General features: G+C 36.1%; 1 protein-coding gene across 4 annotated transcripts in view; it reads left to right on the top strand.

The window, feature by feature from the left end:
* LOC138708047 (isocitrate dehydrogenase [NAD] subunit gamma, mitochondrial-like) overlaps positions 1–26789 on the top strand; it is an 87086-nt gene that overhangs the window by 10322 nt on the left and 49975 nt on the right. For 3 of the 4 annotated variants that reach the window (XM_069838161.1, XM_069838160.1, XM_069838163.1), the window contains exons 2-6: positions 10362–10418; positions 14199–14302; positions 17131–17246; positions 21272–21462; positions 25453–25586. In XM_069838161.1, coding sequence (XP_069694262.1) covers positions 10362–10418; positions 14199–14302; positions 17131–17246; positions 21272–21462; positions 25453–25586 — 602 coding nt within the window. The remainder of the gene's footprint in view (positions 1–10361; positions 10419–14198; positions 14303–17130; positions 17247–21271; positions 21463–25452; positions 25587–26789) is intronic. The other variant, XM_069838162.1, reaches the window with a different exon arrangement.

Here is a 26789-nt window from a genome sequence, read left to right as displayed (position 1 = left end):
CGTCTTAATGGAGTGGAGTTGCAATATACAGACACTGCGAGGTTTTTGGGCCTTATCTTTGATTATAAATTAACGTGGGAGGCGCATATCCGTGATTTGAGAAGGCGTTGTGAAAAATCTTTAAACATTTTACGCCTTTTGTCAGGGGTTCGCTGGTGTGCAGACCGCATAGTGCTTTTACGTCTATATCGTGCTCTTATCCGTTCAAAGCTGGATTATGGCTGTTTTATCTATGGCTCAGCAAATAAATCTAAGCTACGTTTCTTAGACACTATCCATCATCATGGGATACGACTCGCTACAGGTGCCTTCCGAACGAGTCGGATAGCGAGCCTGTATTGTGAAGCGGGGGAACCATCCCTGTATCGACGACGTAATGTCCTGTTGTGCTCATATGCGGTTAAACTCCGCTCGCAGCCTGAGCACAATTCTTTCGACTCTTTCCATCATTCGTCTCTTTACGGCTGATACAGTGAAAATCCACGGAGACCTCGTCCAGCAGGTGTGCGATTCCGTGAACTTCTCTCTGAGCTCGACGTCGATCTACCATCCGTTCGCACACTAGAATACACCACCACTCCACCGTGGATTATGCGACGCCCCATGTTTGATGTAAGCCTGAGCCAAAGTTTTAAGAATTTTACACCAGCTTTTGTTTATAGACTTCGTTTTAGTGAACTGTTATCCCGATATCCAAATTATTCTTTAGTTTATACTGACGGATCCCGAGTAAATGATTGTGTTGGTTGCTCCTTCGTTGCAAATGGACAGATATTTAAATATAAACTGAGCGAATATACCAGTGTTTTTACTGCAGAATTATATGCTTTTTACAGTTTTTTATTGTTTTTAATTCGAGAACCTGGGGGCAGATATCTAATCTGCTCCGACTCTTTAAGTGCCATTCAGTCTTTGCAGTCTCTCTATTCAGAGGATCCCCTTGTGTTAAGAACTCAGCAGCTGTTCCACACACTCCTAAGCTCTGATTGCGAGATTGGAGTAGTGTGGATTTCTGGCCATGTCGGAATTCGTGGGAATGAGGCCGCAGATGCTGCAGCCAAAGATGGTGCCACGAATGGCACTCTGGTATATTGGCGCGAGAGGTGGCAAGACTTACAAAATTATTTGAAATGTAGAATATGGTGGCAATGGGAAGGAGAATGGTCTGCACAAGAGGAAAACAAATTACGAAGAATAAAGAATACTGTTCGAGTTTGGGATTCGTCCACAAGAGCGTCACGACACGAAGAAGTTTTACTCACCCGGTTGAGGATTGGCCACTGTTATCTGACACATGGCCATCTGCTACGTGGCGAGCTTCAGCCGGAGTGTGATCTATGCCATGTTCCACTTACGGTGGAACATTTTTTATTACATTGTAGAAAATATGACCGTGTCCGTCGGCAATATGGAATTCGGCCGACTCTTCGTGACGCTCTTGGAAATGATTTTAATTGTTCAAATGCAGTCCTGAGATTTTTTATCGAGTACTGGACTTGACAGGGTAATTTAGTTTCTGACCCGTTTTAATTATCCTCCGGACCCTTTACATCCGGAGATTACACTTGTTATTTAGTATATAAGTTTTTTAACAAACTTGACATTCGGACATTTTACATCCGAGTATTTTAGAAATACGCCAGATAACTTATTTATGGTAGCATTTGTATTCTTATTTTTTCTCTTTTTAAATACTAGTTAAGGTCAGATTTTTATAATGTTTTATGCATCACCCTGTTGAAACTGCATTTGTATACCTCGTTTTAATCGTGACAGCGGTTTTTTTAGTTCTTTAAGCATTCTGATTATTGTATAGTCTCTGTTCTGTAAAGAATTTTAGATAAGGGCGCAAATAGCCATAGATGCTGACGCACCCTTTTTAAACCCCACTAACTAACTAACTAACTAACTAACTAACTATAGTCAGAGTGCACGGCGACTCACAGCAGAAATTCCCAAGAAAATCGGGTCTTTTTGGGAGGGGTACATAACACTTTCCGATGCCAAGTACAGTTAAGTGAAAATAAAAGAAGCCTGCAATAAACGAGGTTTCATCATTTCCAAGAAAGGCATCTTCTGTGTACTTAATAAGATTGGTAAAGCTTGAATGAAATTAATTTGTATCATCTCATGGGGTCCGGCGACTTGTGACAGGGGGTGGATTTGCTTGCTTTTTCCACTCTGGAATTAATCCCATCCGAGCTTTGCCAGTCTTATTAGGTACACACAAGGTGCCTTTCTTGGAAATAACGAAATCACGTTTTTGCAGGCTCCTATGATTTTCATGTAACTGTACTTGGCATCGGAAAGAGTTGTTATGTACCCCTCCCAAAAAAGGTTCGATTTTCTTGGGCATTGCTACTGTGATACACTGCGCACTCTGATTATGAAATCACTAACTGCTGGTCTGTCACTTCTCGCCGCTATTCAGCTGTCGGTGTGATTCCTGACGCACATTACATCATTAAAATTCGTTATCAGAGATTGGAAACAATCCTGTATTAATATGAGACTTAAACCACTTTCTTGATAATTGCAATGTAGTATAGAATATAAAAAAATCAAACTTATAGAAAGTTCTAAGTACTTTGTCCATCTCACTCATACTGTTCCAAGTGCCATTATTTATAGATAGGTAGAACAACATGTATGCCACAAAGGGATGGTAATATAAGGTCATGTAGACTAAAAAAACGAAATGTCTTATTTTAGATTCAGAATTACTGTTCTGATACTCAGTTTCTACAAGTTCTTAATAAAAAAACCTGTGCATAGTCTGCATCATGTTTTTTCAGATCTGCTATTTTAGCAACCAGTAGCATAGGTTGTGGGAGTCCACATCTGTGGAGTAACAGTTAGCGTGTCTGGCCGCGAAACCAAGTGGCCCGGGTTCGATTCCTGGTCAGGGAAAGTTACCTGGTTGAGGTTTTTTTCGGGGTTTTCCCTCAACCCAATATGAGCAAATGCTGGGTAACTATCGATATTGGACCCCAGACTCATTTCACCAGCATTATCACCTTCAGCTCATTCAGATGCTAAATAACCTAAGATGTTGAAAAAATCGTAAAACAACCTACCAAAAAAAAAAAAGCTTGTAGAAGTACGTGCAGAAAAGTAGGACATTTTCCTTTCCTCATACATAATGTTCATCACCTTCCACTCCTCTAGGTTACTCTGAGTTTTCTTAAGAAGCTTTCCTGGTAACTCTTTAGTTAAACGAATCATACTTAATTTTGAAATTTCACATTTTGATGTCATTATGACAGAATCTGCATCATATTTTAGGTCGAAGAAATCATCAGATTCCATCTCCATGATCTTGAAAAGGTTCAGATGTCGAGCAGTTTCCACAAAGTGATGCAAATCTTTTGGAATGTATGTCTTGCAGACCCTCTTTCTCTTCTCAATAATACCAAAATAACGGTCACAGCTTCTTAAGCTGGAAGTTGCAGGAGCTGTGATCAGCTGAGGTAGTACAAGTTAAAGATAACACATCTGGAGATGGCACATGGAACATAGCAAAGGAATCCAAAGTTAGAACATTCATTATCTTGCAGTGAATGTTTTAACTACGAGTAAAGGCCATAGGTTCATGAAACTTGGACAGGTTGTTTGTGATGACACAAGGAACACGAATAAAAAAACATGCAATACACAAAATGGCACTAGAACCTTTGCCATTTCCATTCTTCACATATACTGCATTTAATCTGTTACTGATAACATTGACCATGAAAACATAATACAGTAGAACCTGTATTATCCGTGGTAATGAAGGGGTGAGCTGAATGGTTAATCGAAAAAATCGGATAATCCGTACCATAGAAGAATTAAGTGTTGAATAATGCAGATTCGAAATTTTCTCCGTGGCCATGTGGTTTAACACATTAGGTAGTGGATCAGACGTTTTAAGTATAATAGCTCTGTTGGAAAGGGTGAGTGAAGAAAGAATAATGCTGAAACTGATCAGGAAGAGCAAAAGGAATTGGCTGGGTCACTGACTGAGAAAAAACTGCCTACTAAAGGATTCACTCGAAGGAATGGTGAACGGGAGACGATTTCGGGGCAGAAGAAGACGGCATTAAGATATATGGATCATATGCGAAGACTAAGAGGAAGGCAGAAAATAGGAAAGACTGGAGAATGCTGGGTTTGCAGTGACAGAACACTATGAATGAATGAATGAATGAATGTCAATGACTAATTTCTAAGGGTCAAGGAAACTTCCTGTGATGGATTTCTGTGGAAAGATAGGAAAACTATAGGTCTCATGTTATAGATTTAATTAATTTATACACTTTATCCTTGTTTTTTATTAAATATTGCACAGTTGTAACTCCAATCTCGTATTCCGATGTGAGATGAACCACAGTTCCTCTTTTCTAAAACCACTCAATTATATGCACTTATCTTCGATACTTTCTTAGCACAACATATTGTATTATTTTGGCACTTCTGGAAGACGTTTTGCAGAGAAATTAAACAGGTCACTCGAACAGTAGATCATAATGTGTAAGGACAAAGGCTTGTATTATAATATCACTCTCTATAAAAAAAATACGTACTAACGTATTGTGCAGTACTCAATATTTTTTCTGCAACAAAAAAGGAGAGAATGACAGATGGATAATCCAACAATCGGTTAATAGGGTGACGGATAATCGGGGTTCTACTGTAACGCAAATACAAAACATAGTTTCTCTCTTACAAAAATAAAACTCGTAATTACCAGTAAACATACTGGAATGAAATTGTGATGAAGTTTTATTCGTGACTAACTTTTGAATAGCCTATGTTTAGGGAATCTCAGAATTGCCAGGTTTTTCCGAGCGAAATCTGGGTGAGATATGAGAAGTGAACTTAGATTATCAAGATTTTACCAATGATTTCTATTCACTATCTGCAAAGCACAGTACAGTCAGCACTATATTCATTTTTTTCTTTCTTTTATTAACCCGAATATATTTTAACCATTCACTATAAAATTTACTTTGCAACTTTTCTTTTTGGTGGGTACTTGGCTATTTGTCCTTCACTCATATGAAACTAGCTGTGTAGATAAATTTACCAATAGAGCCATTGCCCCATGTGTGTCATAGGAGGCTGGTCTACGCTAATACACTCGCGATGAGATGGCAATGGAGATCTGTTGAGATGCCACAGGGGAGCAGAGCTCCTGGAGAAAACCCCTATGTTACCTGAACCATGGGGTTGCCCAACACATTATAAATCGGGAGTATACCGGGGATTGAACCCGACTCCACGAGATTATAACTTACTCTAGTCACTACACCATGTTGACAGTAATGTGTCTGTCATTAGTGTAGTCCACACCTGTGGAGTAACGGACAGCGCGTCTGGCTGCGAAACCAGGTGGCCCGGGTTCGAATCCTGGTCGGGGCAAGTTACCTGGTTGAGGTTTTTTCCGGGGTTTTCCCTCAACCCAATACGAGCAAATGCTAGGTAACTTTCGGTGCTGGACCCCGGACTCATTTCACCGGCATTATCACCTTCATTTCATTCAGATGCTAAATAACCTAGATGTTGACACAGCGCTGTAAAATAACCCAATAAAATAAAAATAAAGTCATTAGTGTAAAATAAGATATCAAAAATGCTATCATTTTGCCAATGAATGCACTCAAAATATACCCAGTTTACTAAATGCAAGATCTGCAACTGAGTACTGAAAAGCTGAGTAATGAACATTGTGATAGAACTTGGGGAAGAATCATCTTGCGAATAGAGTTTCCTTATCACCATCAGCTGAGTTACTCTTTTACAATGTTGCCATTTGAGTGAATGCAAAAAACAAATATTGGAGAATTGTAATGCGGGGTAATTTGTTTAAATGTGCTGTAATATCTGTAAAATCGGGATTTTTACCATTCCTGGTTGACTTTAATCGGGATTTGGGATTCCACCAGGCAAATCGGGATGTCTGGCAACCCTGGTCATTTACCAAAAATATTTTTTATGAGTACAACATGCTTCTCATGAAAATATTTCATGCTCTCTCTAGCAGCCTCACTACACAATTTGAGAACCTTTGGAAGTCTTTGTTTATAAATATTTTATATGGTATTCCTGAAACAGAATGGAAATTATGGTAGCTCAGGTGTGGTGCATGTGATGAATTGTGTTTATTAGTTTTACTTATAAAAACTAGAAAAGATGTTATTTTCATGTAGGAAGTAAATGTGCGTTTGTTTTTCTGTATGATTGTGTTATTTCATATTTAGAAAGGTTAGCATGATATGCCTGTTCAAAAGTGAAGTCTTCAATTGAGAGCCGCAGAAAATGGATTATTATCATTGTTGTTGTTGTTGAGAATAATTTCATGTTGTAGTCACATTGTTAGCAGTAGAAAGATAGGGAAACTTGCCTGTGTTTTACTAACGTTTATTTGAAGAGTGTAGAGATGGGATTACAGATTTTGGGCCCAGTAAATTTTTCGAATTTCCATAACGGTAAAAAGAAATTTATTAAACGTTGTTACAAGTATTTGCGTTTAATATCGTACTTTTTTTTTTTTTTGTGATTAATAAGGAATGTTGTCTTGATTTGACTTTCATAACTTTGCATAGTCCTTTTACATAATTTTCATTAGAAGAACTAAAAATAACTCCGAATCCACACCCACTTTTAATTATTTATGCTAGTAAAAATGGTTGCATAATTTTCAAGTTACTTGACATTTTACGAATAAATTATTGAAGGAACTATTACACGTAAGAAAAATTGATAGATTTCTTGTGTTGCAAGTTGTGTATTGAGAAAAATGGTTCCTGCAAAAAATAGATTTCTTATTTTGGAAGTAGGCCTATTATGTTGAGAGAAATTTCACTGCAGACACTTTGTTTTTAGACTTCATGTTTTCCTTATACATTTGAGTGATTGGCAAATAGTCTAAAATCACTTGGATTCACTTTGCGCCTAATCTACAGGGATTAAAGAGACAGAAACTTATATAGGTGTGAGATTTTTGTATTTTGCAATATATAGATTGAAAGATATCATTGGAGCTATTACATTATTAGCTCTATGATCAGGGAATGCAAGGGAAGGAAAATTTATCAGTTGAATTCGTTACCAAGAAACTGTTTAGGACTTGATGTCAAATACAGGATGAATAGATTGTAGAGAAAGAGCATCACAATGACCCTCTTCTCGGTCAAGTCACTTAGACTGTGTTCATGCAGAGAGCATGCTGTCGATGATTCGACACATCACAAATTATGTATATAAAATGTTATTGAAATAGGCAGATTTAAGTCACTGATATTCAGGAAGGAAATGCTGAAACTGCCTGTCTCTTTTTTTCAAATGAAGCATGAGCATTGTACAGTAGTGGCAAAAAAAACTGGACCGACCCTTGTAGCTTATTTCAGAGCCTTGTTCACTCCAGAGCATGATAGACTGGTAACTAAGACTTTCGTGGTTCGAATCCTGCCTGGGAAGGAAACTTTTTTTTTTTAGTAGAAAAGTTTTCCGGGCTATGAGGCCGTGGTCTGTTGGTTGTGAGACCAAACGTTTCGTTCACTGCTGCGGTGAACATCTTCAGTGGTGTCTATTGCTGGTGCGGCTGGTTCTACTGCGTGTGCTGATTACAGTCTGCGCTGGCTGCATCGTTGTATATATAGTGCGGGAGGGGGGGGGGCTTGCTGTTGTCGCCTCGGTCCGCGCTCGAATGTGCTTCGCGGGCGGGTTTGCTGTTTTCCACGCGCTCCGCATCCGAGGTTGTGTTGTTTAATTGTGCTACGCGGGCGGGTTTGATGTTGGTTTTCCTTAATGCCGGATACCAGGCCTTGTTAACCTTGAGGCCTTCTTCTTTTCGATTGAAATTGTTCTTATGTTTATATATTTCAATCGCCTCTCGGTGTAGCCTCGCGTAGAAATATATAAACATAAGAACAATTTCAATCGAAAAGAAGAAGGCCTCAAGGTTAACAAGGCCTGGTATCCGGCATTAAGGAAAACCAACATCAAACCCACCCGCGTAGCACAATTAAACAACACAACCTTGGACGCGGAGCGCGTGGAAAACAGCAAACCCGCCCGCGAAACACATTCGAGCGCAGACCGAGGCGACAACAGCAAGCCCCCCCCCCCTCCCGCACTATATATACAACGATGCAGTCAGCGCAGACTGTAATCGGCACACGCAGTAGAACCAGCCGCACCAGCAATAGACACCACTGAAGATGTTCACCGCAGCAGTGAATGAAACGTTTGGTCTCACAACCAACAGACCACGGCCTCATAGCCCGGAAAACTTTTCTACTATTGACGCCGGCCGTGAAAGCCTACACTCCAATATTTTTTTTTTTTTTTTTTGTTCCTTATTCAAATTTATTCCCAATACTTTTCGATTGCTGGTAAAATTCATATTCTAGGAGTAATAAGTTAATTAAGTAGTAAAATATCAGTGCAATCGAAAAGTATTGGGAATAAATTTGAATAAGGAACAAAAAAAAAGTTTCCTTCCAAGCCAGGATTCGAACCACGAAAGTCTTAGTTACCAGTCTATCGTGCTCTGGAGTGAACAGGGCTCTGAAATCAGCTACAGGGGTCGATCCGGTTTTTTTTTTTTTTTTTTTTTTTTTTGCCACTAATGTAGAAACTGAATTGTAACTACATGTATATTTGTCGGTTTTTCACTGAATGGTTATCATTGCATGTTCGGTGTACATAATTATACGAGGATGCTTTCTCCTATGGAAATGTTTCAGGTTTGGTGAGATATACTAGCACGTTTGGTATACATAATTATACAAGGATTCTTTCTCCTATGGAAATGTTTCAGGTTTGGTGAGATATACTAGCCTACATTTTACACTGTATTACAAAAAATAGCACATCACTCGCATAGCTGAGTCGGCTAAAGTGCTTGTCTGGTGATCCGGAGTTGCTCTCGGGCGCGGGTTCGATCCCCACTTGGGCTGATTACCTGGTTTGGTTTTTCCCTAGGTTTTCCCCAACTATAAGGCGAATGTCAGGTAATCTGAGTTGAATCCTCGGCCTCATCTCGCTATCGCCAATACCATCAATGCTAAATAACCTAATACGAGGGCTATTCAGAAATCAACTTCCGATTGTGGATTGCTAGATCATTGCAGAAAGATAGCACTTGCGCATTAGCCACAAGTAAAGATGTAATAATGCTCCCATGCATCGCTCACTCATTTCCGTTCAGTAGTCTGTGAGAAACAGCTGCTGATAATGGACGCGATTATTACTCATCCCGCCATTTGAGGTCCGTTCGGTTATTTGATTTCTTCACGCTGAAGGCGATAACACTGCTGAGATTATAGTGAAAATAAGTTCCTTATCGTTTTCAACTTACAGTTTTTATATTCATTTTTTTTTCTGTTAATAATTTAATTGTTAAAAAGGAAGCATACGGAAATCTAGAAATAATCACCGTCGATTGTGTCGTGTTTATGGCAACATTATGAGTGTTAATGCTCTACGGGACTGGTGCAGAAAATTTAAGAATGGGCGTGAAAATGTGCACAATGAGGAAGGTCAAGGACGACATTCAATTGTGACTGATGAACTTGTTCAACAAATTGTACAAACTGTGTGTGAAAGACGTCGTTTCACAATTTCTGAACTCTCTGAAAATTTCCCACAAATTTCAATGACAAGTCTCTATGAAATTGTTACTGCAAAGTTAAGTTTTCACAAATTTTGTGCTCAATGGGGGCCGAAAAATCTCACTGACTAAAGCTCAGAGAATGACCTCAGCCTTAATGTTCCTTCAGCATTACCACAATGATTGTGATCAGTTTCTGGAGAGATTTGTGACAGGAGATGAGACATGGGTACAATTCGTGAATTCTGAGACTAAAGAACAGTCAAAGCAGCACACTTAATCCCCGAACAAGCCAAAAAAATTCAAATAAACATTCTCGAACCGAAAGGTGATGGCTACAGTTTTTTGGGATCACAAGGGAGTATTGTTGACAAGCAATCATTATAAATTAGGGCAAATTGCAAGAGATCCTGGGATGTATGAAAGTTGACAACCCTCGCATGGTGTACTTTGCCCTTTTCTAGCCCACTTAAAAGTCACATTCTGTCAGAATACACAGACACTACACTCTTCTATGTTTATAATTACTTAAAGCAACATGTAGCTTTGTTGATAGTATGGCTTACCAGGAGCTGGAAGGCAGGAATTTGATATTACAATCTGTGCAGTCTTGCTTTACATAAGAGTGGTGAGATTTCCTCTGTTATGCTGTACAGTGTGACTACTTCCAGTTTTGCATGTTGAAATGTGTGGTGGTTCTGTTTGCGAGTCAGACTTTGATGTATAGTTAAGGTAAAATTAATAATTACTTTTTTACTTCTAGGCAGCAACCCTATCAGATTTTGATATTCAACATAAAACTCCACTGGCTAAACGTGTTGTGAGTATGATCTTGCAATTGCTCTCAAAAGTGGATGGCCTATGTAACACTCTTCTCATGACTTAACAATAGAGTTTTGCGTGAAATTTAACTTCGAACCTCAATATAACAAGTGAACCTTATTTAACACAATGCACACAGAATATGTGTTTGTTTCAACACATGTTCTGCTTTATTTTTCATATTACATTAAGATTTCCAGGTTTTCCTTATATTTTGTGCTAATACATTGGATTTTATCTTAACATTTTTTAGTTAGTCTTTAATGGAGCATGCATAATTCCTTAGTGTAGTTGTGAATAATTGTAATGTACAGTAGTCGTGGAAGTGTAGCACCATCTCTTCAGTCCTTCAGAGACAGTGTTTAAATTCCCAAGAAATGTTTTGTCACATAAATCATCCCTTTATCAGTAACCTAATTTATCTTTTGTGATATTTCATGCCAAATGAATTCATGGTATATTGTAGATAACACATTATTTGCACATGCATGCTCTGCTATCCCAACAATTATTAACGATTTTCTTATATCAATTGTTTATAAGTAGTGTATATAAACTTGTGATATAAAACAGCATTGAAATTGTAATACATAATATAAGAAATTGATAGAAGAACAAGAAATATTTTTGTCTACAATTATTACTACGTGTGGTTATATAAGTACAGTTGAGATTATAACAACATTTTGAACGTCATATAGAAATATTTGTATTTACATATATATGAAATTAGTTTCTAATATGTAAAAAAAATTAACAGTGAGTTATTGCTACTCTCCCAGTAGTTAACAGTTCTAGTAATTTTGGGTTTAATTTGTATAGCACTTGTAGAGTGGAGCAATTTTGTAAATAACTACATAAAGAAATCCAATTTTTTGGCCAGCAGGCTGAGAAATTAATGTAGAACATGATGCTGTACTGCACCCGAAATTAGGTAAAATTTAATAACTTACAATTTTACACATTTCGAAATGACATTTTTATTTCCTCCGTCTGTATAGTTTTTAATCACATCAGTATAAATTTATACAGTAAAAGCCTGATATAACACCGTTTTTGGGAACGTATTTGACACATTATAATTCTCTGCAGTATATCAGATAATGGCAATTATAGAGTGACCAAAGATGGTACAGGAGGATTAGATGGTATACCTTAGATTAATTTACTCTAAGTGAGGATTTTTAATGGGATTCCATATGCTAGTTCTATAAGGTGCACTACTAGAGCATCAGCTTCCCACGATGGTAATTCAGGTTCGAATACCAGGAGGTTCAGTGGAATCTGTTGTGGACGAAGACAGTGCTTGCTGGTAGGTTTTTGCTGGATAGTCCCACTTTTCATACTGGCATTCCATAATTCCTCCAATAATCATTGAGTCATCATCTATGATGCACTGAAAGCAATATGTACAGTGGCACAAAGAACTACAGCTTTGACATGTGGCTCATAGATGAGGATGCTGGGATGGATAACACAGTCATTGGTAAAAAAATTCAAATGCTACATTGTGTAAACTTTTGAGTATGATACAAAAAAATTCTTACTGAAGAAACAAAATGCTGAATAAAATTGATGTTTACTGATAAATGATGACTTGGAAATAATATTCTCTGCTGTTACCATAACAGGCCTAAGGGTTAATAGGCCTGTAGTAAAATGCCAATATGACTAGTTTCTAGGGTCGTGTTTCAAAGCTCAAGTCCATACTACACACTAGTGACTAGCAACTAGGTGGCTTGTAAACTACACACTAGGGAGCTTTGGAAATGTATGCTTGAAACATGGCCTTCTTCATAGATTATTTTTCTAAAAACCATGACGACACAGTGCAGCACTAAATTAAGAAGGCAATGTCCTAATGCAGTTTCATTACGAATTATGTGAAAAAGATAAGGAATTAATATATTATAATAATGTTTAAAACATTGTACAGAAGGTACTAACAATGCCAGTGTTCAAAGTTAACGTGTTATTCTACATTATATTTACATTATTTCACTTCCAAAGCATTTTCAGATTTAATAACCCCAATTTCTGATGAGGTATCCATGTTTGTTTAGTGAACAAGTCAGCAATCAAGCAAGCATTTTCGTTTACTAACTACTATGGACTTGATTGCTATGCACTATGTAGCTTTGGATCATAACTTCCGACGTCACATCCGGCTATTTAGTCAACAATCCAATCTAATTCACTTCAACTGAAAATGTAGCTTTGAGACACGGCCTAGGTACCTGTGAAATTTCCTCATATCTAAGTACGCTTGTTTTGACATCTACATACGATGTAAATTCTGCATATATTGCATGTAGGTCTGCAAAATATCTTTATGTAAAAGAAGTTCAACTTATATTGCATTTTAAAGGCAAAAGCTTATTAAACAAAGGCATACGAAAAGGACAAAATTCAAATTTTAAGAAGCACTTTGCAGGACAAGAGGTGCCGTGTTGTTTGGGAAGCCATGTTGTGAGATTAGTCAGCTGTGACTGGAGGCGCCATGTTGCGAGATTAGTGACCTGTGGTTGGTAGAAGGAAACTAAATGGGGAAAACAAGGGAACAATTGCATGAAAAAACTAACACAGAATTCAAAGTGCTCTCCATCATAGTAGTGATTACATTAGCCAAATATTTAATGACCACGTGGTCACTATGCAATTGCATTATTATTATTATTATTATTATTATTATTATTATTATTATTATTATTATTATTATTATTATTATAAAATATGTCTCTACTTGCTAACAAATTCTATCCTATATTTAAAATAATTTTTCGTTAAAAAGGTACTTTTTTTTTGGTAAGGAAGTGAATTATTTTTATTTCGTTATACTGATTTTTATTCGTAAAAACGGAATTTGTTGAATTGAAATATTTTTAAATTTTGTTAGAAAAAGGTAGAGGACAGAAAATAATTTCGTTATGCTGAATATTTCGTCATATTGGCGTTCATTATAACGACGTTTTACTATATTTGAAAGTATGATTTTTTTTTTTCCATCACATTCTGAATTCGCATTAAATCTGTTGAAACTCTGTTGGGCTTTTACTGTATTAACAGTGATGTGGGAAATGTAATGCTTCAACATAGCCTTTTTTAAGTTATTTCATTTAAAAATATATACAATGTAGTTAAATGTATAAATTACAGGAAGTATTGTATCACGTATTAATTTCATAAATAGGCTAAAACCATTCATACAAAGTGAGAATTTTTTCTGAGACTTTAATCTGTTTTCTTTTTTTCAAGTCAGGATTTGAATTTGTGTGTATACACTGACAAGTATAATTAATGGATCCAATTCTCTTATGTGGTCGTTCTTGTCTCCATATTTGTAGTTTCTGTTAGTAATATTACCTTTCTGTAAGTAGTAATTTTATTCTCAAAAGAGATTGGAGAATACGAGCTTTTTCAGTTACTAGATGGGAACGCAATGGCAGTAGTTGTATCAGAAACTGCTTTTGTATTGGTTTGATATATTATGGATTTAACTGCATGGGTCATAGTGTATAAAATGTCTTCAGTTTTTCAGTTTTAGTTTCAAAATTTGACATAATGCAGTTAGTTTTTTTTTTTATATCTCTTATATCTCTGGTAGAGGGGCAGAGAAGGCCTGACGGCCTTATCTCTACCAGGTTAAATAAATAAATATTACTACTAATACTACTATATTTGATGTTCTAGAATGTTTAATTTTATCCTCTATTCATAGATGTTATACAATGTAAAATATACGAGAGTGATAACATTAACAGCTTGTGTGTTGGTATAGGCTGCAATCCCAAAAGCTCAGTATGGAGGTCGCCACACTGTTACCATGCTACCTGGAAGCGGAATTGGTCCAGAACTCATGAACTATGTGAAGGAAGTATTCAGGTATGTACATAACATGATGGCAGACATACTTGCATGTGGATGATGCTTTCTAAAGAGGTTAGTTTCTTTGTATTAAGAAATATCCTTTTTTTTTAATTAGGTAAGGCAGTGTAATAATGTTGCAGTTTCTTTACGAGATGTAGACTAGCATATGTGAACCCTAGTTTCAGAACTCCCCCTAGACCATTTTTTTTTCACAATTAAATTATACGCACCAATAGATTACAAAAAATGAGTTATATTGTTTTATATGTCTTTTAGTTCAAGGCACTAAATTTCATGCAATTGTCTTGATAAAAATTACTGTTACGTTGAAAATCCCCCTCTATCCACCACCAGTTACTTTTAAAATCCTCATACATTAACCAATGAGAACGTCGAGATTTAGTGGAAAAACGAGATGGTCGTTCATTGTTAACAGTGTCAGTAATTCTTAACATCTTCTCTTAACCTGCCACATTCATGATGGTGCAGTACAAGGAGGAAATAATAATCGATGGTGTTTGGGTAAAGGGAGATCAAGTTATAGAATGAGTTTTGAGATAAATGGAAATTAAACTTCGGACTCTTTTTCTACATAAATAAAACACATCAAATGCCAATATTCTTTTGTTTTTTTTGCACACTCACTTCTAGAATTTAACTTGTGTATTCACTGGGGAACAAAACTCCATTTGCACAAAAAATGATTTGACTACCTTTACCCAACACCATCAATATGTAAGGTCAATTTGAACATTTTTCTGAAGGTTTTGCTCATTAGAGACTTACTCAAGGGATAAAAGAGAAATATTCGAGTGTAGGCTTTCACAGCTGGTGTCAATAGGAGAAAAGTTTTCTGGGCTATCAGGCCGTGGTCCGTTGATTGTGTGACCAAACGTCACCAGCACGCACATTAGAATCAGCCGCACCAGTACTCTACACCACTGAAGATGTTCACCGCAGCAGTAAACGAAACATTTGGTCTCACAACCAACAGACCGCAGTCTGATAGCCCAGAAAACTTTTCTCCTATAAAAGATAAATGTTGCATTTGTTTTACATAATCTAGGCAAAGTTCAAAGCAGGAAATGTTTCCATATTTGCTACTGTTATGGTGACCAACATTAATTTAAAAATAAGTGACGAAATTTCTTTTGTTGCTAAAGCAATCCCAGGAAGAAGATGGAAAGGAATGAGGCAGTCGGAAACTTGGAAAAGATTTCATGAAAAGCAACAAAGTGAAGTTATTTTGGTGATTTGAGAGCGTACATTAAATCGTAATTTTTGTCATTCTTTCCATAACTAGCATTTTGTTCTAAGTTGTCTCGATAAAATGCAGACTTATTCAAAATCTGGCTCATATTATGCCAGGGAATTATTATTAAAGAGAAGCAGACATTCTTTATACAGTAGCTCTTTATTAAAAAAAGTGTTTGAGCCATTTTTTTTTATTTGTTCTGGAGGCCTGGCTCGGGACCTCATGGAGTGTGGGTCATTGTGAAGTATTGGTGAAATGATGATAATGGTGAAAGAAATTGGAGAACACTGAGAAAAACACCTCTTGCCCACTTTGTCCACCAAACATTCCTTCATAACTCAGACGGGGATCGAACCCTGGCTGCCATAGTATAAGGCACAGTGGCTAACCACACGATCACGGCAATTTTGAACTGATTTTGCTATATGTAGAAGTGCACACATCAACTTTCAAGATAAAATGGTGTAAAATTATTTTGGTAAATATGGTGAGAAAAATATAGGAGTGGATCGTAAGAAGAAAGACAGTATTAAAAGAAAATGTGCCAAAAATGATCAGATAGAAGAGAAGGGAGTTTTGTTTTTATTAATCTACCAGTTTGTGATTAGCTGTTCATTGTCAGGCAGGTGCATTGTAATTTTTTTACTCTTTAAACTTAAAAAATGGCAGTTAAATGATTATATAAGTAGGCCACTGTTTACTGATATTTCAAACTCGTATTTAGTTATTTTATTTTGTAATTTAGAATTATTTCATATCATTTCATTTATTATTGGCTATATTAGTAATAGTAATCAGGGTCCACACCTGAGGAGTAATGGTTAGCACGTCTGGCCGTGAAACTAGGTGGCCTGGGTTCGATTCCTGGTTGGGGTAAGTTACCTGGTTGCAGTTTTTTCCGGGGGTTTTCCTCAAGCCAATATGAGCAAATGCTGAGTAACTTTCGGTGCTGGACGCCAGACTCATTTCACCTGCATTATCACCTTCATCTCATTCAGAAGCTAATAACCTAAGATGTTGATAATGCATTGTAAAATAACCTACTAAAAAATAGTAATCTGTGTGCTAGGTTTCTGAGGACCAAAATCCAAGAAGTTTATTACTAATTACAATTTATAGGTAAAATAAAGCAATTAACACAATAGTAATCTTCATTTGAAATAATAAATACCACATTTCATATCATTTTGGTATAGTGTCTAGGAAGGAGAACATTTAGAAAAAGTGGAACCTTCATATCACCATATCTCAAAATGGAGATTTTGAACTTACTTCCTTCCGGCTTCTGAGATAGACTAAGTCCTCTGGCAATAACAATGCGTCAGAAAGAGGTGTAACAATTGGCACAAACTACTTTTCAGTTGTATTTGCTCTAAGGTGGGAAGATGACATATAACTTTACTTATAATCTTTAAAATTTGATGAAATGCAATTGGCAGGGTCCTTGAACCTCTCAGTGTTTGTTTCTGTGACTGTATTTTGGGTATGCAGTGCATGTATTTTTTTTTTGTATTGCACTGTGTAAATATAATAATTGTAATAATTATATTAACCATTATTATAATTATAATATCCAATTATTTTGCAGGTATGCAGGTGTTCCTGTGGATTTTGAAGAAGTTCAGATGGATCCAAAGAGCGAGACCAATGTAGATTTGGAATATGCGATTACATCCATCCAGAGAAATGGTGTTGCAATTAAAGGTTAGTATGTCTGTTTTAAAGGTTAATATGTCTGTTATTCATTGAAATTCTTTTTACATAACTTCATTTATTTCTGAATGGATAAAAAACAATTCTGCATGTCATTAGCAGTAAAAGAATTAAACCTTTCCAAACACCACAAAGTAGCTTGATATGCTTTCTATGGGAAATGGTTATTGATGTTAGAAGTCTACTTGCATGGTCTTGTGAGAGACTGCCACATCTGTCATGGAACATCTCAGGCATTTATTTTTAATATAGTGATAATTCTCAATAAATGACATGCAAGAAGATTTCAGTATATTTGTTCAAACTATGGAATGTCAAAAAAGAACATTTGGATGAATTTCATTTGAAAAAATAGAATAGTCGTCATTAGAATGTTGAAAATCCACATCAAATATTTGAATTGGGGTGTGTATTGCGATCAGTATACACAGGATTATTGGCCCACATTTTTTAGGATACAGCATGATAAACTCTGAAAGATGTGTAAATTCAATAACGATTCTATTTTTTTCCTAAACTAACACAGGAAGAAAAAAAATAACGCAAATAACACATATTTCATACAGAACAATGCTACTGCATGTCCAAACTTTCAGTGACTTCAATTTGTGAAGTCTTTGGTGATCAAATAGTGAGTCATGCTGTGTAGCCTCCAAGATCACCAGATTTGAATTCTTTTGATTTTTATGTCTGGGGAAAGCTTGAAGATGCAGTGATAACAATAATCCCCATACCTGAACGTAAAATGTCAGAAGAGAAATTCGTAACTTGCGTGAGGAGCTACGTAGAGTTTCTATGAATATACTGTATTCCAAAGATGTGGACATGCTTAGTAACAGATGATCGTTATTTTGTGAATGTATGTACACTTTTCTATGTTCAGTGTAAATGCAAGGTAAAATTAACCTTGATGGCACTAACACTGTAATGGGAAAAGGCCATGAAACTTGCTGAGGTCAGGAACATTGCCAGACTTTTCACTAGTAACGAAAGTAACTAATTTAAGCAGTTGGTAACGAAGGTAACGAAATGTAATAAATTTAAAAGACTAGAATGTTCATGATGTCATCCAGTCTGCTCTAAAATAGCTGAAAGTTAAAATATATAAAATAGTTATATTACTAGTTCTGTATGGTTGTGAAACTTGGACACTCACTTTGAGAGGGGAACAGAGGTTAAGGGTATTCGAGAATAAGGTGCTTAGGAAAATATTTGGGGCTAAGCAGGATGAAGTTGTAGGAGAATGGAGAAAGTTACGCAGTACAGAACTGCACTGATTGTATTCTTCACCTAACATCATTTGGAATATTAAATCCAGACGTTTTAGATGGGCAGGGCATGTAGCATGTATGGGTGAATCCATAAATGCATATAGAGTGTTAGTTGGAAGGCCAGAGGGAAAAAGATCTTTGGGGAGGCTGAGACATCTGGGAGGATAATATTAAAATGGATTTAACTGGGATATGATGCTAGGAATTGGATCAGTCTTGCTCAGGATAGGGACCAATGGCGGGCTTATGTGATGGCAGTGAACCTCCGGTTTTGTAAAGGCCATTTGTAAGTAAGTAAGAATGTTCGAGGGTAACGAAATTACTCATATTACTCTGCTTCTCTTGACTTGCTGCCGCTGCCTGATCTGTGATGATCAGTAGTCAGTGATTACATATATGCGAGTTGAATACAGTCTAGAAAGCTGGGGGAGAAGTTGGGTCCATGTCCTTTGAAGATCAGAGAACTTAAGTAACAAGTCTGATGACAAATTGTCAAATGACTGAAATGTGATTGTTCTTTCATTGTACTTATGAGTAGTTATTAAATTGTGGTAACTAGAAAGTAACCAATTTTTGTTTCACATTTTCGGTAGACACCCTGCATTGCAAAACATCCAGCGTGTATGTCACAAATACAGAGGTACCAACTATTATGGATTTTATGTCATTACTGATTTATATAATACCACTACAGCATGAAGCAAAGCTATTGCAGAAAACAATTTGAATTTTTTCTTTCTCAAATTTTGATATGTCTCACAACTGCTTGAGAGCTTTTGATAATTTTGTGATTAAGATGTTAAAGCAAATGATATAGTGATGAGAACTTGGTACTTGATTTCTTTGTACACTGTCAAGAAAAAAAAAAAACAAAACAAAAAACATTTGAATAAATTTGAAATATCAAAACATAATACAAATTATAACATTACTGTGTGCTTCTATGGACTGTTCATGGTAGACAAGTGTTAATTCATGTTTTGGGAAGATAAATATACACATTGGGTAATTTGCGACACCCTCTTTGCCACTTCTTGTCCCTCAACCTATATTTATTTCTGTGCCATTAAAATTTACAACCATATTATACACACGCAGCTAAAACAAAGTTACAACACTCTTGTTTTCTTTTTTGTGTTTTATGGAATCCTTTGATATTGAACTCTGTTTTAAACAACATGTAAGAGAGTTAAGATGCCGTTAAGCCCAGAGAACACCGCTAGAGCAGTCATCTTGGAAAAGGTTACATTATGGGCTCAGGTGTTGCATACATGGCCCCGTAGCTCTTGAAGAGTACCTGGAGCATGTTGACGGACATTCCTTCCTAAAATGTCCCACAGATGATCAATTGGATTAAGATCAAAACTGCGTGACAGTCATTGCATGAGTTGGATCCCTATTTCATTGAGGTACTAGAGGACATATCGCGCCACATGAGGACGTGTGTTGTCCTGCATGAGCACGAAATTGTCACCAATAAATGATGCAAAGGAAAGAACATGTTTCCCAAGAATTTATTCAATGTAGCGATGGGCAGTAAGGGACTCACCCTCCACAAAACAAGGTTTGTTCATGCAGTCAAACTTATGTCTGTCCACACCATCAATGAACCACCATGAAATGCTGTCCTTGATGAAAAGTTGCATGGAGAATACCTTTTTCCAGTCCTCCTCCACACTCTTTCTCTTCCATCTTGGGATCTGAGACACAATCAGGACTCATTTGAGGACAAAACTGTTCCCAACTGTTTGTCAGCCCATTCCTGATGTTCCCTTGCAAACTGTAAGCGAGCTTGACGATGTTGTCTTGTAAGTTCTGGGCCAGGAGCAGGTCATCTGGAGATCAGGCCAGCGTCATGTAACCTCCTTCACAGTCCACTCACTGACATTCACACCTCGCACTTGGTCTAGTCGATTTCTGGCTTCAACCACAATGGTGTGGCAATTATGCAGCACTTGAAGGCGCAAGAACTGGTCATCTATAGCAAGAAGTTGACCTTTTCCTACCATTCCCGGTCTTCGAGAATATGAACGAAGTTCCTTGTACCTTTGCACTGTACATGAAACGTCAGCGGAGTTGTATGCAACACCTGAGCCACATAACGTAAACTGTGGTCATCCTTTACCAACACAACTGCTCTAGTGGCATTCATGGGCTTTAACGGCATCTTAACTCTCTTAAATGCTGTTTTAAACTGAGTTCAATATCACAGAATTCCATTATAGGCAAAAAAAGGAAAACTATAGTGTTGTAACTTTGTTTTAGCTGCTTGTGTTTAGGGTTGTAAATTTTAATGGCATAGCAATAAATATACAGTATGGGACAGGAAGTGGCGAAAAGGGTGTCACAAACGACCCAATGGGTACACTTTCCTTCCCAAAACATGAATTAACACTTGTCTAACACAGACAGGTCCCTAGAGGCACACAAAATTGTTATAATTTGTATTATGGTTTGATATTTCAAATTTATTCAAGTGTTGCGTTTTTTTTTTTTTGCTCGGCAGTGTATTTGTATGTCCAATGTCCACACTTTTGTTGGATTCATGTGTTAAATTATGAGGAGTGGTTATAATTGAGAGACTGAAGTTTAATACACACTGAGGGATTTCCAGAACTGAGATTACTGACAACCTATTAAAATCTGAGAAATTATTACCAAACAAAATAACAGTTGAGACTTTCCCCTTCAGTTATGTCAAATTCCCATTCCTCTATTTACAGCAGTTATTTTATGGCATTGTAGGAAACATCGAGACTGGAAGCATGAGCCGAGGAGTGCAGTCAAGGAATGTTGCCCTTCGCAATGAGCTGGACCTTTACATAAACGTGCTGCACTGCAAATCTTACCCTGGGGTGCATGCGAGGCACAAGGACATCGACATCATCATTGTCAGGCAGAACACAGAAGGAGAGTACGCCATGTTGGAGCATGAGGTTTGTGCTTCTAGGTCTCTCTATTTTCACTGACAAGTGGTGCATCTTAAAGGTACGGTCATACGTCACTACTTCTGCAGTGCTGTAGTACAAAATATTATGTGACTCTCATACTGTGATATGTGAATGACAGTGTAACCTGGAAAGTAGAAACGTTTGAACAGGATTCTCAGGGTTACAGCCACAGCATTTCTGATAATGACTTTGTTGAAATTTTTTTGGAGCAGTTGCGAGCAGTATTGCCACACAAATATGCCAATAATACTTTATATTCTTTATTATATTTTAGGATGAAAATAAACGGATTGTGGCATTTGTTGCTAAGTAGAGACGAGAATTTCATGCAATATAAAATTCCAAAATATGCATGCATTCATGCAGTATCAAACTATGAAACATGCACAATCAAGCGAAAAATACATTAAAATATGCACTGTCTTTTTTGTTTCAAATTTCTTATTTCATTTTACTTTTTTTGCACAGTTGACAACAACATTTTTAAATTGATTTGGGTGCAAACTTAAATGAACATATTTGTAACACTGTCAGGTCAAATTCTTAATTGAAGTTTTCGCCACAAATAACCTAATTCACTGAACAAAAGAATCCATAGTCCGGGCTTGCATTTATGCATTTATGACCCTGTCCAATTTATTTTAAAGAAGTTTTGTAATGTTTTGCAAAGAACAACTGTCGTAGAAAATATTCGGAAACAGAATAGCAGTGCTTATCTCTTTACTGTAACAATCGCAAAATACAACATCCCCATATGATCTAATAAAATCTTTTCCTATAATCCACTGTGCAAAGCAAAGAGTATGCTTTTGGAACATTTAATTGGAGGTATATTAGAACCACATTAACACACGCAAACAGAATAAACAAACACATTAACTACTTACGAGGTTCACATACTAGACAGTTTAGCGAATGATTCCAATTTTAGAAGAATCTAAATTGCTACTCTTACTGGAAAAGGAAAAAGAGAGTATTTACAACCTCCCTGAAAGAGAGTGCTTTTGACCTAAATTATATGTCGGCAGTTTCCATGAACCCTCTATATTTCCTCTCTACTATTATCAAAATGTCCAACGTAATAAATCCATTTATGACACACAGTCTGTAGAGGGTCGTTGGTAAAGTGTTGTAAAAGTGAACTTCTGTTCAGGGAAAAGTCTTCTAACATTGTATTGTGAAAATCTTAACATTTTATTTAATTTTTCTGTTATTTAGTTTTTTTTTTTTTTTTTCCTTTTTCAATCCTGATTCATGAGGCTAAAATAAGGGACATAAAAATCGAGAAACTATGGTGTCCACAGAACATTAAAACGTGCATTTATACTGAATATTTTATATATATATATATATATATATATATATATATATTATATGCATGATTAAGCTAATAATTGCTTAAATATGCATTATGCATATTTTTATCCCAAAAAAGGCCAAAACTTGCAAATACGCACAGAAAAAGTACACATATTTGGAACCGGAAAGTAATGAAATGGATAAGTACTAAGTTTGAGCTATGTCTTATGTTGCTATAAAAACATGCATTTGCATGGAATTCTCGTCTCTACTGATAAGCTTTCAGTTCTGTCTTTGTCTGAGCATTTGGAATATCTGTCTTTTTGCTATATTTCTCTCACAAATCATCACTGTTCTAATACAGCATTTCGACAGACATAAACCGCCACCATTTTCAATAGCTCTGAGATTCTTATATTAATCTATTGCACATGTTAGTTCAGTATTGATATAGTCTCAATGAAGTGCTTGATATTGCGGTAGACGAACATGTTACTAATTTCAGATTTTAGAGTATTAAAAATACCAGAAGCTGTTTTTCCAACCTTATGCCATGCTATCATTGGCACATAGTTTTCATAATCTCTTAGAAGATCAAGCTGAATATCAGTTTCTAGTATTAGAAATAAGACAGTAGAACATTTCTCATGGAGCATGGGTAGGCCTATATTTTTGCAGCTGGAATAAAGTTTCTCAGGACTCCACACAATTTGAGGGACAGTGGTGACACAGGACCTACATTTTATATCGATGAAATGTGAGTCAATCAAAATCATATTAAAAAATATATTGGGCAAGTTCCTACAGGTAGAGAACAACTTAAAATTTCCTATTGCAAAGGAAGCAATCTTACTATTTGGATTGGCTCAAGATTTTTCTGGTACAACAACGAAATTAATGCAACATATTTCACAGACTGGTTTGTACACAGATTCATGTATAATTTAGAGGAAGCTTCCATTATCGTAATGGATAATGTAAGCTATTACTCTATAGCAGAGCTGGGCAGTATTTGAAATATATATTTTAAATACATTTGTATTTTGTAATTTGTAAGGATTTTCGAAAGTATTTTGTATTTTAATACATAAAACTGATGTATTTTGTATTTCAAAGACTCCAGATACTTTCTTCTTCTTCTTCTTCTTCTTCTTCTTGTCCTTCAAGTTTTGGATTTGAATTTGAAAAATGAACTTTTGTCTTATTTGCGTACCCATTTCAGATGTGCCTAGCCATACACTTACTTTTCTTGCCACAACTGATTTCCTTAATGCCATAAATCTCCAACAGCATCAAGGATCCATCACCCAACACTTGCTAAATTTTCAGCATTATGGAATGTATTTAGGAGACTCAAATCCTCAGAAATTATATCAGACATCTTGAAATATTCATTAAAATTTCCTTGCCCAACTCGATGGAATTCTCTTTATGACTCAATCTCTCAAATATTGCAATTCAAACATGATATAAACAGTACTGTATATGTGAAAAACTGGGATTGCCAACCTTCAAAGATGTTGAGTTTCAGTCCTTGAAGAATATTGTGCAGTTCTGAAACCCACTGTCATAGCCCTTGATTTAATGCAAAATGAGAAGACGTGCTATTACTGCCAACTTTTGCCCACATTAATTTCCCTCAAAAACAGATTACATATTCTGTTATCTAGTAATCTACGCCATCTATTCCAAGTAACTCTAATCCTAATAAGTTCGCTTTCATCAAGATTTAAAGTGATGTTTGATCTGACCCCAAAAGCAAATTGAGCTATTTTGGCAGCTTGCTTCCACCCATCATTCAAGATGGGATGGCTACCTGACACTACCTCACCAAATGATGAGAAGAGGATACAGAATATGTGTCTGAAATCAGCTGAGCAGTTCACTACTACACCTTTGGTCAGTTCAGATGATGAAAACAATTTTTGTGTTTTCAACTCAAGTACAACAGAATTTGAAAAGCAAAAAGAAAAGAACTTGTCTACTGCAGAGTATGAGCTCATAAAATTATTCAATGGCAAAGGGACAACCCTGTGCACTCTAGAGAATTACCCAACAGCGAAACAAATTTTATAAAGTATAATACAACTTTGTGTTCCTCTGTGCCTGTAGAAAGACTGTTCTGTTTTGCAGGATTTATTCATTCACAAGCAAGGGGATCCTTATCTGATAATCTTCTTGAGAAACTGTTTTTTTTTTAAAGGGAGCAGTAATTATTCAGATGTAGCATAATTTCATTGCTGGCTGGGAAAAGGAAGAAGGTTCAGTTACAATGTTTATATAAAACTTCAAGATAAAAATACTTACTTTTAATGTTAATATAATATTTTAGATTTTCAGTAATATTCTTATTTCTTTAGGTCTATATATTGTATTGAGTATTTGAAATACAAATGTATTTTGAGTATTTGAAATACAAATGTATTTTGGTTAATTTTTTAAAAGTATTTTGTATTTGAAATACTTGGATGTCAGTATTTTGCCCAAGTGCCAAACACATTCACAAAAATAGAAGAAATAAGGAATTCATTGTGTGTGCGCTGTGTCTGAATTGGTTGCTTGTGAAATGTTTTGAGACATGGCACTGACTATAATAATTCTGTTGTTGCCAAATATATAAAGTTATATCACACCATTTAATGTTACTAAATTGAACAATTGTTCTCTGGTTTTTAGAGTGTGAATGGTGTAGTGGAAAGCATGAAAGTGGTAACATCAGAGAATTCAGAACGTGTAGCTCGGTATGCTTTTGAGTATGCTAAGAAACATGGACGCAAGAAGGTGACAACCATTCACAAAGCCAATATCATGTAAGTAATTCAATTTATTGCATTAATAATTTTTTGAGCTTAGTTTCTTTTTAGTAGGGGAACTTTCAGTTAATTGGTGTAAAAGTATGGAGTTCGCCACAATTTTTCTTTTGAACAGGTGTAATAAATATGTCTTAATTTAAGTTAAATGTTAATAGGTACGAGATAGATGAGTTATGATGCTACAGATATTTGATATAAAATATTATGTGATAATATTCACTTAAAATATGATTATGATCAAGTACCAGTTATGTAATTTCCCATGTGTAGCTGCTTGATCTGAGGCGCCGTACTTTGAACTAGTATTACATAGAGATGTGAAATTATAGCATAATTGTTTTTTTAGCAAGAATGTTTTTAAAAATAGCATTTGTTGGGATTATTTATTTGAAAAAAATAAGAGTTTGTTAGTTTACCTGTTTTGCTATTTTATGTACTTTGAGAGGGGTATAAGTCACTCATTGTCTCATGGAATCAAATGAATGCGTGTGCCATAGCTCAGAGTAACAACTTTATGGTGAGGATAAGTGAGCTAGCTAGCTGAAAGTGGAAGCATAGTCTCAGTCCACGTTCTTCTTCACCTTACACTCAAGTAGGTTTCACAAGATAACGAACAGCCTATAAATGAAAATAAGATGTATAAATGGTAGTGGACATACCTGATCAGTGTTGCTATGTTCAGTAAATCAACTATGGTTTCAATTATTTTTTTTAATATATGGAAGTTGGCTCGAAGTCCTTTGGTTCTAGAGATATTTTTCCCAAAGATATCTTCTGCCAGTTAAAGCATCACAGTATCATATAATGTGATGAGCTATTTGTCTCCTTCCTGTATAATCTACAGTCGAGGTTGCCCTCAAATAGATCCGTTCAATTATGTTGCCTAAAAAGACAAAAAACAAGAACCATGAAACAGCACTATTTAAGTTATTTAATAGAGCAGAAATCTGAAAATGGATAAATATGTCCCATAGGAGATATTGCCGGAACGACTGTATGCCAAACTCCACAAAATGAAAATAAAATAAAGGTCCTGGCCTAGTTCTGAAGAACGAAACAAAATCTGAAAAAGTTATTCAAAAAGTGAAAAAAAGGAGCAAAAAGTAGGTTTCTTATTTTTATCTGCTGTATTTTCATGTCTTTATCAATAGAATTGAACCCTAGCACTTGATCCATTTCATTCAATTTATGAACAACTCT

The sequence above is a fragment of the Periplaneta americana genome, chromosome 10, assembly GCF_040183065.1.
Source record: "Periplaneta americana isolate PAMFEO1 chromosome 10, P.americana_PAMFEO1_priV1, whole genome shotgun sequence".
Lineage (NCBI taxonomy): Eukaryota > Metazoa > Arthropoda > Insecta > Blattodea > Blattidae > Periplaneta > Periplaneta americana.
This window is presented reverse-complemented; position numbering and strand designations above follow the sequence as displayed.